The sequence below is a fragment of the Bos indicus genome, chromosome 2 (assembly GCF_029378745.1).
Source record: "Bos indicus isolate NIAB-ARS_2022 breed Sahiwal x Tharparkar chromosome 2, NIAB-ARS_B.indTharparkar_mat_pri_1.0, whole genome shotgun sequence".
Taxonomy (NCBI): domain Eukaryota; kingdom Metazoa; phylum Chordata; class Mammalia; order Artiodactyla; family Bovidae; genus Bos; species Bos indicus.
In genome coordinates, this window is record NC_091761.1 from 124,046,216 (window position 1) to 124,060,220 (window position 14,005).

General features: G+C 56.5%; 1 protein-coding gene across 5 annotated transcripts in view; it reads right to left on the reverse strand.

Moving 5' to 3' along the window:
• PTPRU (protein tyrosine phosphatase receptor type U) overlaps positions 1–13,397 on the reverse strand; it is an 88,599-nt gene extending 75,202 nt beyond the window's left edge. For 4 of the 5 annotated variants that reach the window (XM_019979718.2, XM_070774933.1, XM_070774929.1 and 1 more), the window contains exon 1: positions 13,264–13,397. In XM_019979718.2, coding sequence (XP_019835277.2) covers positions 13,264–13,336 — 73 coding nt within the window. In that variant the 5' untranslated portion in view covers positions 13,337–13,397. Of the gene's footprint in view, positions 1–12,211; positions 12,329–13,263 lie in introns of those variants that run through there. The other variant, XM_070774927.1, reaches the window with a different exon arrangement.
• Between the last annotated feature and the right edge of the window lie 608 nt (positions 13,398–14,005).

Consider the following 14,005-nt stretch of genomic DNA (forward strand, 5'->3'; position numbering starts at 1 on the left):
ACCGGGGACCAGTTTCATGGAAGACAATTTTTCTACAGACAGGGCGGGAGGGTGGGGGCAGCGATGGTTTTGCGAGGATTCGAGCACATTTTGTTCATTGTGCACTTTATTTCTATTCTTATTACATCAGCTCCACCTCAGATCATCAGGCACCAGATCCCGGAGGTTGGGGACCCCTGCTATAAGCCATGAGGAGGGCAGGGGGCTTCTCTAGAGGACACTATAGGGTCAGAAGTGGGATAAGTTATCAAGCGGTCTGGAACCAGATGTCAGAAACCAGTGAGGAAGGGACCTCAAATGCCCATCCTGGACACAAACAGCACACGTTCCAAGCACACCGACAGAGATGCACAATGCACACGCGAGTGCATGCACACACACACACACACACGCTCAAATGTTCACACTCTCTTCCCCCAGCCTCATCCACGCTTTGGGGACAGAGTCTCAGCTGGGGACAGGGAGAAAACCAGACCCTTCTGTGGGTACAGCATCTCTGCCAGGGCCTCCCTGAGAGGGTGGGCTGAATCAACCCAGGACCCCCAACAGCTCCCCCAGCCTCAGCTCAAACTGGCCCAGCTACATTCCTCAGCTAATCTCCCCAATCTGGCAGGCGGTTGCCTGAGCAACCGTCAGCCACAATTTGGGAAGGGAGGATGATGGTTTGTCCACATCCGGCTGGGCTCTGGATGAGGTGATGTAAGGGGCAAAGCAACCTCTGCAAGAGGAACCAGAGTGTAGGAGGGGGTCTCCACCCCTCCATATGCATGTATTTCCACGCACAGATGTGTGTGTGTGTGTGCATGCACACACGTGCACATGCCAGTGAGAGTGATGGCCTGGTGCTGACTTGTGAGCACTCGACTGGGAGGCAGGAGGCCTGGGTCGAATTCCCACTGAGCCTCTAACTCCCTGTGTGACCTTGGGCAAGTGGCTTGCCCTCTCTGAAGCTCCACTTGCTCACCTATGAAATGAGAATGAAGATCTCGGTGACTTCTAAGGCTGCTCCACCTCTAGAATTCTGATCCCATTTGTGTGAGCATGCATGTGGGTAAGAATAACTTGAGGGCAGAGAGATGCTAGGGGGACAGGTATGTGAGGGGAGCACAGGTCTCAAAGTGTGCGTCTCCCAGGCAGCGCACTGTGAAGCTGTGGGCATGTAGGCGTCTGTTTACATGCGGGGGTACGGTCAGCAGCAAGTGTGTGCCTAAGGGGAGGCGAGTGTACGCGGTGGGTAGAGGAGAATGGTGCATGTGTGTGCGTGTGTGCCTGTGCGTGTGGGCACCACAAACATGGAAGCACCAGACTTCCTCCCCACCAGACAGGGAATGGTGCTCTGTGCCAACTACGGCTGCCAGCCAGCATCAGTGTTTTCCAAAGACCCTAGGTAAACAGAGTCTGTTTGCAATGAGATTTTTGTTCCCTTTGGTTTGTCAATAGAACATTCAGTTCCCAAGGGATGGCCCCAGGAGAAACAAAACTCCTCCCGACGGATTACAAATTTAGGGGCTGGCCTCATACCCTACCCCCGGCATAGCCCCAACCCTGGCCTGGGGAACTCAGATACAACCCCAAGGATAACACTGGCTCATGTCATCATCTGAAGCCACACCCCCTTTCTAGGTAGCCCAACACCACCCTAGAACCAACACAGACTCACCCTTGGACGTTCCTGCCCAACCTAGCCCCATCCCACGTTCTCCACCCCAACAATAGCTCCATCTCAGGCCTGTCTAACCTCCACCTCCTCCCTTCTTGAGGTCTCTTTGGCCTTTGAACACCATCCCCAAGCCCTGTGTATAGGAAAATACCAACCAAGGCTGGACTTACTGACGGCACAATCCCAGCTGGTTCCTTTCTCTCCATTTTTAATTGAAGGATAACTGCTTTACAAATTCATGTTGGTTTCTGCTGTACAACAACGTGAATCAGCCATAAGTATATATATTACATACGTATTACATATGTATGTATACATCATATGTATTAATACATGCCCTCCCACTTGAATGTGCCTCCCACCCCCATCCCACCCCTCTAGGTCGTCACAGAGCACCGGGCTGAGCCCCCTGTGTTATACAGCAACTTCCCGCTAGCTACCAATTTTACACGCGGTGGTTTATGTATTTCAGTGTTATTCTCTCAGGTCGTTCCACCCTTTCCTTCCTCCACTGTGACCACAAGTCCATCCTCCACATCTGTGTCTCTATTCCTGCCCTGAGGATGGGTTCATCAGGACCATTTTTCTAGATTCCATATATATACATTAATATGAGATATTTATTTTTCTCTTTCTGACTTACTTCACTCTGTATAACTGGCTCTAGATTCATCCACCCCAGTTCAACTGACTCAAATTTGTTCCTTGTTATGGCTGACTAATATCTCATTGGAAAAGACCCTGGGAAAGATCGAAGGCAGGAGGAGAAGGGGAAAACAGAGGATGAGATGGTTGGATGGCATCACTGACTCAATGGACATGAGCTTGAGTAAGCTCCGGGAATTGGGGATGGACAGGGATGCCTGGCATGCTGCAGTCCATGGGGTCACAGAGTCAGACACGATTGAGCGACTGAACTGAATATTCTATTCATATAAATACCACAACTTCTTCTGATCCTGACCAACCCTACCCAGACTCAAAGACCATGATTCCAGTCCAGAAACCTGGCCCAGCCCACTTCACTGCTCTCCTGGCCCAGATCAATACAGCCAGACATTAGCTAGGGCTCCCTGGCACTGCTCCCCAGAGCCCTAAATAACTGATGATCAATTAATCAAGGGCAGGGCTGGCAGCAATATGCTCACTTTCTAATCACACAGCATTCAGCAGAGCTGCAACCAAGAAGATTACCCAGGGCCAGGCCACAGGGTGAGAAAGCTGAGGTTTACCCTCTACAGGAGCCAATACAGAACCCAACAGTGCCAGCATCCTTCCAGCTCTACTAAGAAGAGAAGGAAGTCAGCTACAGCAGAGGAAACTTCAGCCAGACCTACTCCCCAACTCCTGGATCAAAAGCACAGTAAGCCCCAAAATTAACAGCAGGGCTGCCATATTGTTAATAAGGGGAAAAAATAAAAGACACTTGCTCCTTGAAAGAAAAACTATGACCAACCTAGACAGCATATTAAAAGCAGAGACATTACTTTGCCAACAAAGATCCATCTAGTCAAAGCTATGGTTTTTCTAGTAGTCATGTATGGATGTGAGAGTTGGACTATAAAGAAAGCTGAGCACTGAAGAATTGATGCTTTTGAACTATGGTTTTGGAGAAGACTCTTGAGAGTCCCTTGGACTGCAAGGAGATCCAACCAGTCATTCCTAAAGGAAATAGGTCCTGAATATTCATTGGAAGGACTGAGGTTGAAGCTGAAACTCCAATGCTTTGGCCACCTGATGTGAAGAACTGACTCATTGGAAAAGACCCTGATGCTGGGAAAGATTGAAAGCGGGAGGAGAAGGAGATGAGAGAGGATGGATGGCATCACCGACTTGAGGGATATGAGTTTGAGTAAGCTCCGGGAGTTGGTGATGGACAGGGAAGCCTGGCTGCAGTCAATGGGGTCACAAACAGTAGGACACGACTGAGCAACTGAACTGAACTGAAGGGGAAGACATGGGGCAAGGCTGGACTCCAGAGGCAAAGGGCTGAAGGGAGGGCTGTTCTGTGCAGAGGTTCAGTGGGCAAAGAGTCCATGGACCCTGGTAGTACAGACACCCTGTGTCACATAAAACCACAGTGCAGTCCAGTGCTTAAGACCCCGCACTTCATATGCAGGGGATGTGGGTTCGATCCCTGGTCAGAGAACTAAGACCCCACATGCCACATGGCATGGCCAAAATATTTTAAAATAATTTTTTTAAGTGCAGAGTAGAGAAGCAGAGGGCTATGCATGAACATGTGCAGTGCAAAGACCTGGATTTCCAATGGTCCCATGGAGAGAGAGGGCTACGTGACCCCAGTGTCGGGGTGCAGTGCAGCAGTTCCACACTGCACAGAGGCGGAATGCTGTTACACAATGCATGGGAACAGAGCCAGGGTGCACAGACCTCACACGGCACCAGACACAGCACAGCAGGACGGGTCGGTGCCATGACGCACCGGAGAGGTGCCCCATCCATCGTGGCCATGACCCAGAGCTGCTCGGAGGCACAGTGCACCAGTGAGCAATTAGAGGTACACTGGGCTGGCACTGGGCACCAAGGGATAGGTGTATAGAAGAACACCAAGGGGGTCCACCCAAGCTTCACTAGGCTTGGCACATATTGGCGCTCCATGAATCCTCACCGAAAGGATGTCTAGAGGAGGCAGGCTTAACACACAGATATTTGGCAAAGAGAAGGACATTGTGCAGTGCAGAAGGAACTGCCGGTGCTCCACACAGTCCCAAGGAGCACAGAAAGTGTAGACTCGAGAGCAGGGCGAGAAAGTGACACCGAAATGGAATGTCGTGAAGACACCAGGTGAAACAGGGAATTCGGTGCAAACGCTCTGGATCTTGAAATCCTAGAGCGCCCGAACAGGTGAACAGGTACAGTGCAAGGCAGAGGCCCAGGACAGTGAAGGTGTGCAGGGCACAGGTGCATCGCCAGGTGCTTGCAAAGGTAATGCAGGTAAAAATCCACACCAGTCCAGAGCCCTACAAAGTGGCCTCAAGCTGCAGTTTAGCTCCCAATTTCTCGGGCAGCGTGCAGTGGGAGCCAGAGGAAACCTGCAGTGAAGCCGCTTGAAGCAAAGACATTGCTCATCTGGGGCTGCCTACAGAATCCTGGGAAGGACACCGGCTGACACCTCATGGCTCTACAGGGAAAGGCCGAAATAACACAGGGGCGGTGTTAGAGCGGCAGTGGTGCAGGCTGCAGGGCCAGTCCAGGAGAAGGCGCACCTCCGGGGCAGCACAGTGGAGCAATGGGACAGAAGTGCTGCGCCGGCAAGGGATGCTGTCCCGGGACAGCAGGATGGGGGACCGCAGACAGGCTGCTCCCGCCCATCCCCGATGCAGTGCAGATGCCCACGGCGACCATGCAGCGCCTACAGAGGCCACGTGACGCAGATGCAGCATCGTGGTAGCATGCCATCTGTTGGCACGGCACAGGGGTGCATTGTCAGAGACCATGCCCGATTCCAGTAGAGTCCACAAGCCCGACACAACACCGTCATCTGATGGTCACGCAGCACAGAAGACACAGAAGAGAGCCGCAAAGACACAAAAGGCAGCACAACAACAGGACACAGCACAACGGGACATTGCAGACGGAGCGAACAGACACGCACAAAAGTCCACACAGTCAGTGCAGCGTGGAAACGAACAGAGTGCAGCATGCAGCGTAAGGCTGAGATGCAGAGCAGTGCATGGATGAAATCCAGTGGCCTCGCCTTGAGGGGATGGGTCCAGGAGCCCCGGAGAGCACACAGCCAGAGCAATCCAGGGCCGTGATGCAGGGCAGTTCTTAGCATGAGGTCAAGAGGTGGCACACACCTCCCATGGTGCTCTGGACAGCAGGGGAGCCCAGACCCCAGAAAACCCTTGCGTCTACAGCTCTGCCAGGCTGGGTTGACCACCCTACAGGTTGGGGGCTGAGGCCCCATCCACCCTGTGGGCTTCCCCCTCTCGCATCTCCCATCCCCAGCACCTTCCACCCCAGTGACTCTCCAAGGGTACAGGATGAAGCCACCGCCACCCACAGGGCGGGCAGCCAGAACTGAGCACACGGTCCAGGTATTTCTATCTGAGCAGGGCCCCAGCGCGCTGGCAGGCGAACAATGAATTCAGATTCTGCTGAAAAGCTTTTGGACAATTAAAGCACATCCCCTGGCCCCCAGCCCAGGGCTGGGCAGTGTGGGGCAGGAGGAGAGAGAGACAGAGAGGGACACCTATTGGACTCGGCCCTGGTACCGAGTGGGTGGGAAGTGGATGAACAGGGAGGGAAGTGGGCAAAAGGCTTCCCAGACCCACTGAACCTGGATGGCCCCTCCAGCAGCCCCATCCCCCCTCCCAAGCCTGGATTTGATCAGAAGCCAAGAACAAGCTTTTCTGAGCACATAGGATGCTGTACCACATACACACACACTTAATAACAGTTTAGCACACGCAGGGCTTATCACATGCCAGAACCTGTTCTAAACTATACACGTACGTGTATAAAATACATCCTCACTACAGTCCCATGCAGTATGTTCCATTATCATCTCTCCTCTCACAGATGAGAACACTAAAGGGTCAGAGAGGTCAAGCAACTTGCCCAAGGGCTACGTGGCTAGCAGTGGGAGAGCCAGGATCGGAACCTAGATGGTGTGGTTCCCAAGCCACACTTCACCACTACACTCTAGGTACGCACACACACACACACACACACACACACACACATCCTGAGCAATGTATGGCCCACCCTCTCAGTTGAGACCCCCCATCCTGTCCAAATAGGTTCTGATACTTTCCAGTTGTCACCTTTTGTCCCTCAGCTGTCCCATTTCCCCTTCTAGCCACCCCCCATCTATTCCCCCACCCTCAGTTGTCCCCCCAACACCACCTGTCCCCTCATTCCCAGCTGTCCCCATCCCCCCCAATATAGCTTTATTGCAGGTTATGTCCCATCCCCCCTCATGGTTCCCCACCCCACAGCTGTCATTCCATCCCTGGCTGTGATCTTGCCCATCAAATATCTCAACACGCCTTCCCAATTTCCCTCTCCCAATCCTTCCTCCCCTCTACTACGCGTGCACACGTGCGTGCTCAGTAGTCTCAGTCGTGTCCGACTCTTTGTGACCCCATGGACTGTAGCCCACCAGGCTCCTCTGTCCATGGAATTCTCCAGGCAAGAATACTGGAGTGGGTTGCCATGATCCAAGAATACTGGAGTGGGCTGCCAGGGGATCTTCCTGGCCCAGGGATAGAACCCGCATCTCCTGCGTCTTCTGCATCGCAGGCGGATTCTTCACCACTGACCCAGCCCTTCCTCCCATCCTAGTGGGGAAGGAGATGGGAAATGCTGCAGCCCACTGAATCATGTGCACTGTGGGAGAAACCTGGTCAACCGTGCCAGAAAGGGTCTGAGAAGGCTTCCCTGGGGAAGCGACATCAGAGCTGGACTCTGAAAGCTGAGCAAGAAGGCAGGCTTCTAGGAACTGAGGCGGGTGGGAAGGGCATTCTTGGCAGAAGCCACAGCATGTGCAAAGGTAGAGAGGTGTGAAAGAGCCTGGCAGGTTCTGGGATCAACACTGGCCTGGTGAGCCTGGAGCCAAAGGCGGACAGGGAGGAGCGGGGTCAGGGGAGGAGAGCTATAAACACAGAGGAGTCATGGAGAGCAGGGACTGGGTCATACACGGTCTTCTCTGCCACCTCAGGCTTTGGCCCCGGGGCGTTGGAGAGCCTTCAGCTTACAGCAAGGGAGTGGCAGCATCCTATGTCTGCCTGAGAGGCCATTCAGATCCCGGGATGGTGGAAGCAGGCAGACGGCAGAACGGAGACCAAGGAGGGGGCCACTACAATGGTCCAGGCAGGGAATGAACGGGCTGCAGAGAAGGGGGCATGGATTCAGCAAAGCCTTCTTCAGTGGCCACAGAGTGACAGTCCAGCCACTTGGTGAGGTGTCCAGGCCTCACTAAAGATGCTGTAGGCCTTGCACCTCTAGACCAGCACTGTCCATGGAGTTTTTTGCAGTGATGGAGATGCTCTTGACCAATACGCAGCCTGACCAATACAATAGTTACTAGCAAGAGGTGACTCTTGAGGACTCAAAATCTGGGTGGTGAGACTGAGGGACTGAATGTTTATTTAAATTAAAATCTAATAGCCAGGGACTTGCCCAGTGGTTCAGTGGTTGAGAATCTGCCTTCCAGTGCAGAGGATGTGGGTTCGATCCGTGCTTGGGGAATTATGATTTCACATGCCTGGAGCAACTAGAGAATCAGCGCAAGGCAACTGGAAAGAACCCCGCAAGCCACGAAACAAAGATCCAGTGTAGACAAAAAATTAGTAATCGAATAGCCACCTGTGAAGGAGTAGCCGCCAAACTGGAGAGTACACGTAGAGAACAATTCCACCATTTGATAAAGTTCTAGTGACTATCTATTAAGAAGCAGAACCACAGGGGCTTCCTCCAGAGGGCCCTGGCGCTGGGGACTGTCTGAAAATCAGGAGGCCGGCCCCCTGGAAGGCAGCATCACAGGCTGGGTTGGCACAGGCCCAGGCCCTGGTCCACAGTGCAGCAGAACCACAAGGACATTCCCCACCCAAACATGCACACCCCTTTCCTGGAGATGCAGACACCTAAATATACACCTAGACACACTGACCACGGAGCACCTTACAGCCAAGCCCACCAACACCTGGATACTCCAACACAGGCACACCCCATTGCTGGATACATAGATACCCCAGACCGAGACACATTGGTACCCACACCCAGGCATCTGGGCAGCCCCACAGCTGGGCACAAGGCAGCTACAGTCCCCCACACCCATTAACCTGAGGACTCCCAGCCACCGGCGTACACCCACCTCCAGATCCAGAGACACTGAGATATTCTTATGTTGACACATCCCGATCCTCCCACATCCGGGTCCTGGGACACCCATGCCCAGATCCTGAGATGTCACCCACCCAAAGAGCTCTGCACCCAAACTCCAGGGATCTAACACATGGATACCTGGACACCCAGCATCAGGCTCCCCGGGATCAGAGCAGCTGGGTGCCTCCTGACTCGGAATTCAGATCCTGCCACACAGGGTGAACAGATGGCTAGACCACCCCCCCCCCCACACCTCCGAGAAGCCATACATGTGTCCTGTGCCCCAGGCTACAATCATACAATCACAGACACACACACACACACACACACACACACCATTCTAAGGGTCCAGATGTCAGGGTGACACCTGCACACACCTCCCCCAGCCCCCCGCCGAACCCCACCTGCAGGGTCACCACAGGAGCAGCACTCCCCGATTCCTGGGTTCAGGGGCAGCCAGGACAGAGGCTGAGAGGAGGACAGAGGACTGAGGGAACCCCACCCTCCCCCCACAGGGCCCTCCCCCTCCTCCCCAGACCAGACGCTCACTCAGAGTGACGGTTGGGACTCTGATGCCTCTCACCAACTGCCGAGCCTCCAGGACAAAGAGCTGAGACCAGGGGTGACACCAAGCCCTCCTAGCTGCTGGGGGGCGAGGGTGGTTGTGGGAGAGGGGGTGGCGGACAGCAGCGGGGGGCGGGGGACTCGCAGGCAGAGAGATGACCTCTCCAACTCCCAGTTCCCAGATGACACTCTCTGTGTGGCCTTTGCATACAATACCATCCCCCCCAGCAGAATTTTCCAGATTCCTGGAGGGAAACCTACTTCTTCAATCTCTACTTTCAGTGGAGTCGGTGCGCCCCCATCTGGCATCTCCAGCTCAGAACTTGACCCCCTGGACATCACTCATTCTTTCCTGCCTGGTGTATTTATTCAGCAGGAGTGGGCCAGGCCTCGTACCTGGCAGTTAAGATTCAAAAGTGAGCTAAACACCCAGTCCCTGTCCCCACTGAGCTCATGGTCTCTAAGGGAGAAAAGAGCAATAAACTGTAATTACAATAATTACAGTGCTGTGAAAAAATCCAATCAACACCCCCCTCCTCCCTTCTTGGACTAGAAGAGGGAGTAACCAAGGAAGGCTTCAGAGAGGAGGTGATGTCTAAGCTGAAACCTGAAGGAGGAGCGGGAGTTCACACAGTGAGGAGGTGGAGTTAGAGAGCTCTGGGGAGAAGACACAGCTTGTCCAGAGACCCAGAGAGAATACGGAGGGCAGTGGGCATTTACTGGGTGTTGGGAGGTGGGTTAAACTGGTCAGAGCACAGGATGCAAGGCAAAGAGCACAAAGCGGATGGGACTGGACAGGCAGACAGGGGTCAGAGCAGGCAAGAGGACCTGGGGAAGAGATTTAACTGGTAGGTAATGGGGTGAGCTTTCAAAGGGTTTCAAACCAGGATTTCAAATGCGTTTTAGGAAGATCCCTGATACTAAGGAGGGAGGAGTGGAAGGAAGAGGCTGGAGCCTGCCTGCACAGGAAAGATGGGTAAGGATGGCGAGAAGGGGACAGATGAGAGAGATCCTGAGATGGCATGAGGGTCAGGTGCATCAGGATACAGGAGAACAGCTTGGAGGAGGGAAAGGTGTTGAAAGAAAAAGGAGGGCACAAGGCTCCCCCAACAACTCTAGCTAACCCAGTCCTGCATGACCTGCCACCCCCCACCCTGGTCTGGTTTAGCTGAAGAAAGCAGGGCAGGATGGCGGCCCACCTGGAACAAGCAGGGCATCCACCCTGGGTTTTCCCTGGCACCAGAGCTGGGCAGGAGGCTGCCCAGGAGCTCAGCACCCCCCACTCTGGCCACTATCACGTCTTCCTGCTGAGTCCCTCCCCCATCCCAGGGAGAAGGGCCAGCTGCCCAGACAAGCCTTTATTGCCCAACCTGAAACCACTGGGCAGCCTCTCCCTCATTCCTGCTGTCCACAGCGCCAGCAACCAAAAGGACAAAATGAGCTAGAACGCAACGGAATAAATTACTGCCAGATTTGCATGGCTCAGAGACATCACCACCCACCCTTTGGGGGGAGGGGGGACTCGGGAGGCCCTTTCAGGGAGCTGGGCTGACTCAAACCAGTTCGGGGACGCGGGGAGATCACATCCCTTCTACTCAGGGCTTCTGAATGAAGCTCAACAGTAATAGCTACAGGTGTCAGGAACTGTGGAAGAGAAGTGACTTGCCCAAGGACACAAGGACAGCAAATGGCAGAGGCAAATTTGAACCCAGGTCCCCCTGGCTGCAAATCACAACCTCTGGGGCTCTGTAGCCATCCTCAAAACCGTCTTTTGTTCCCTGGCACTCACAGACAGAGGCTTTCTTTACAATCTACCAAGTACCATACACCTTTATCATGAAGCCCATGGGACAGAGCAGAAAACCGGGGTCCCAGGAATGGAAGCAACTGGCTCAAGATCTCAGTCCCCAACCTCAGCCGTGGGTAGTCCCTCCTGTTAGAAGAGGGCGGGGGGTGGGGGGGGGGGCACATCTGAGGGTTCTCAGAATCAAGGTGATGGAGGTAGGGATGGGAGAGCATGTAGTACCTCGGTTTGATCTCAGACTGGGGGAGGGGGCAAAGTCGCTGCAGGACAGGGGTAAGTGTTGGGGGAAGATAAGGAGGGAGGTCGCCTTAGGGGTCCTCTCCGGCGCTCAGGGGTCAAAGCTAAAGCTGTGCGCGACGGCCTGGGGCCGCAGGGTCCGGCTGACCTCAGAGTCAGTGGCAGGAGAGGCTGCCGGCGCCCTGGGAGCTCCGCCCGAGAGGCCGGAGCGGGTGGCAGGGCAGCAAATGCGATCGGGAGAGGCCAGTTCTTGGAGACCGGCGGCCTGAAGGAGGCTCCCTGGGGCCGAGGTGGCTCTGCCTGTGTCTAGGCTCGGAATGTCTAGGCTCGGAAACCCGTCTGGGGCGTCTCCCCGTTACTCGGGTGCCCCGGGTACCAGACTGGAGCCGCCCAACCAGAGGGCGCGGGGATGCTGAGGCCGCCAGGAGGGCACAGGCCACCCCCGCCACAGAAGGGCCATCAGAAGCAACTCCGCAGGAGAGGGCCCCCAGTGTGGCATCCCAGGCCTCCGGGTAGGATGGGGGGTGGGGGAGGCGGGGACAGACACATGAACACACACAGCCGCCGCCGACACACGGTCCACAGCACACACGGACACACAGCCACAGCTCTGGATACACACATTCAGAAACGCGATCACACGTACAACTTCACACACACACACACACACACAACACACCTCCAAAAGACTCCACTCTCCGAAACACACTGAGAGAGACAGCGCGGTCACACGGCACCTAGAAGCACCGAGACACACGCTCACACGCGTACACTCACACCCCACCAGCCCGGAGGCCGTACAAAGTTGCGGAGTCGACGGAGGAGGGGGGTGTCCCAGGAGACCCCGGCGTCCGCGGCGCCTCCAGCGCGCAACCGGAGGGGGCGCCGTCCGGCCGCCCAGAGCCAGGCCCGGCCCACCCGGACGCACCCCCACCCCGCCCCGCCGCCTGGGTGCAGCCGCGGCCCGGTCCCCGCACGATCGCCCGGCCGCACGGCCCTCCCCTCCCGCCGGCCCCGGCGCGCCCCGCAGCCCCCCACGGCTGCCCCCACCCCGCGCTGGGCCCTCCGGGCCCGGGCCCCGGCGCCCCGCAGACCCGGCGCCGTCTCGGATCCGCCACCAGCCAACGCCGCGCTGAACTTGCGAAACAACAAACAGCCCGACATGTCGGAGTCGGCGGCCGCCGGGCCCCCATCCCTCGCTGCCAAGCCTCAGGCCCGGCCCGACCGGGGAGGCAACGGGGCGCCGCCAGGACAACTTGTTCCGGGGCCCGCGCGCCCCACGCGCACACCCGAGGGACACACACACAACACAACCTGCACCGCCCCCTCGGGCGGCCCCGGCCCGGGGCACACATTCAAGCCGTGGCCCAGGCGAGGACCACACTCGCAACATTCCTGGACACGCAGCCAGCTTGCACGAACACACTCACATCCGCTCCAGACACGCTCCTACACACGCATTCCCGGCACACTCGGCATTCACTGGGACCCACGCAGCCCCCGGCGGAGCACACCGCCGGCCCCAGACACACGTACACATCGCGCACACGGCGCGCGGACACACTCGTTCCGGACCCGTTCCCACGCCTTCACACACGTACACGGATCTCACAAGCACACACATCGCACACACGTCCTCTGCTCCCCACGCGGGCAGAATCCACAGAGCACTCTTTGCCACACGCAGAACAAAAACACACAAGCCATTCTCGGACATACAACAAACAACACTCCAGGCTAGGGTACACACAAATGCCCAACAATGCAACACATCAGCAGAGGCAACTCCTGCCACACAACCGAACTCGGATGGACACACAACAGACATACAATCCTACTTGGCCCCACACACACACTACACAGAGGCAGACACGACACTCGGCGCACACCCCATGCCTTTATGCACACAACATTCACCCCAACATACTCGTGGACACACAACACACACAGCACCTTTTCTTGCACATCCCTCAGGACACATTCGCAGGCACACAACCCCCTGAGCACACGATCGCACATACAACACTCAAGACACCGGGAGCAAGCTCGCCACGTCCGGTCATCCAACACTCCCACTTTCTTTCGAGATACGCCACCGGCGCCAGGGCTCGGCGGGGCAAACTGGGTCCGACCGACGCGCGCTTACCTGCCGGAGTCTCGGTCTCGGGTGCGCAGAGCTGGAAGGTGAGCGCCAGGAAGAGAGCCTGGGCGCGGGCCATGGTGCGCCGCCGCCTGCCCCGGGGCCCGGCGCGGGGGGGCGCCGCCGCCGGAGCCCGAGCCGAGCCCGAGGCGAGCCAGAGCCGGAGCGAAGCGGCGCGGCGCCGAGCGGGACTGGCGCCGAGTCCAGAGCGGGAGCCCAAGCAAGCGGGTCGCTGACGTCAGGCTCGGCCGCGCGTTCCTCGGTCTCGAGGCGCCCCCTACCGGCAGCCGCGCGCTCCCCTGCCCAGTCCGGTCGCCGGCGGCCCTGACGCGCCCCGCCCCCACTCCCGGCCCCCTGCCTGGCGGTCCCGGGCTGGGCCTGGATTCCCAGCCGCCTCACCCGCACCAACGTGCTTAGGTGAGCAGATCCACTCCTCTGCTCATTGCTCGCGCCTAGCTCGCACACAGCTCTCCGGGACAGAGACCCAGGGACACAGAGCCTCTCAGTCCTACCCAATACTTGAATCCCCTCTACCTCGATCCCTTTCAGTGCGCATCCACACTTATCTCCAAGGACAGGGAGCTCATCACCTACCAAGGGCAGGTGATGGGGTCTTGGAAACGCTAGCTTTGAGTTGTTCGTAGTATTCCTTTCAGTTAAGTTCAGTTCAGTCGCTTAATTGTGTCCAGCTCTTTGCAACCTCATGGACTGCAGCACGTCAGGCTTCCCTGTCCATCACCAACTCCCG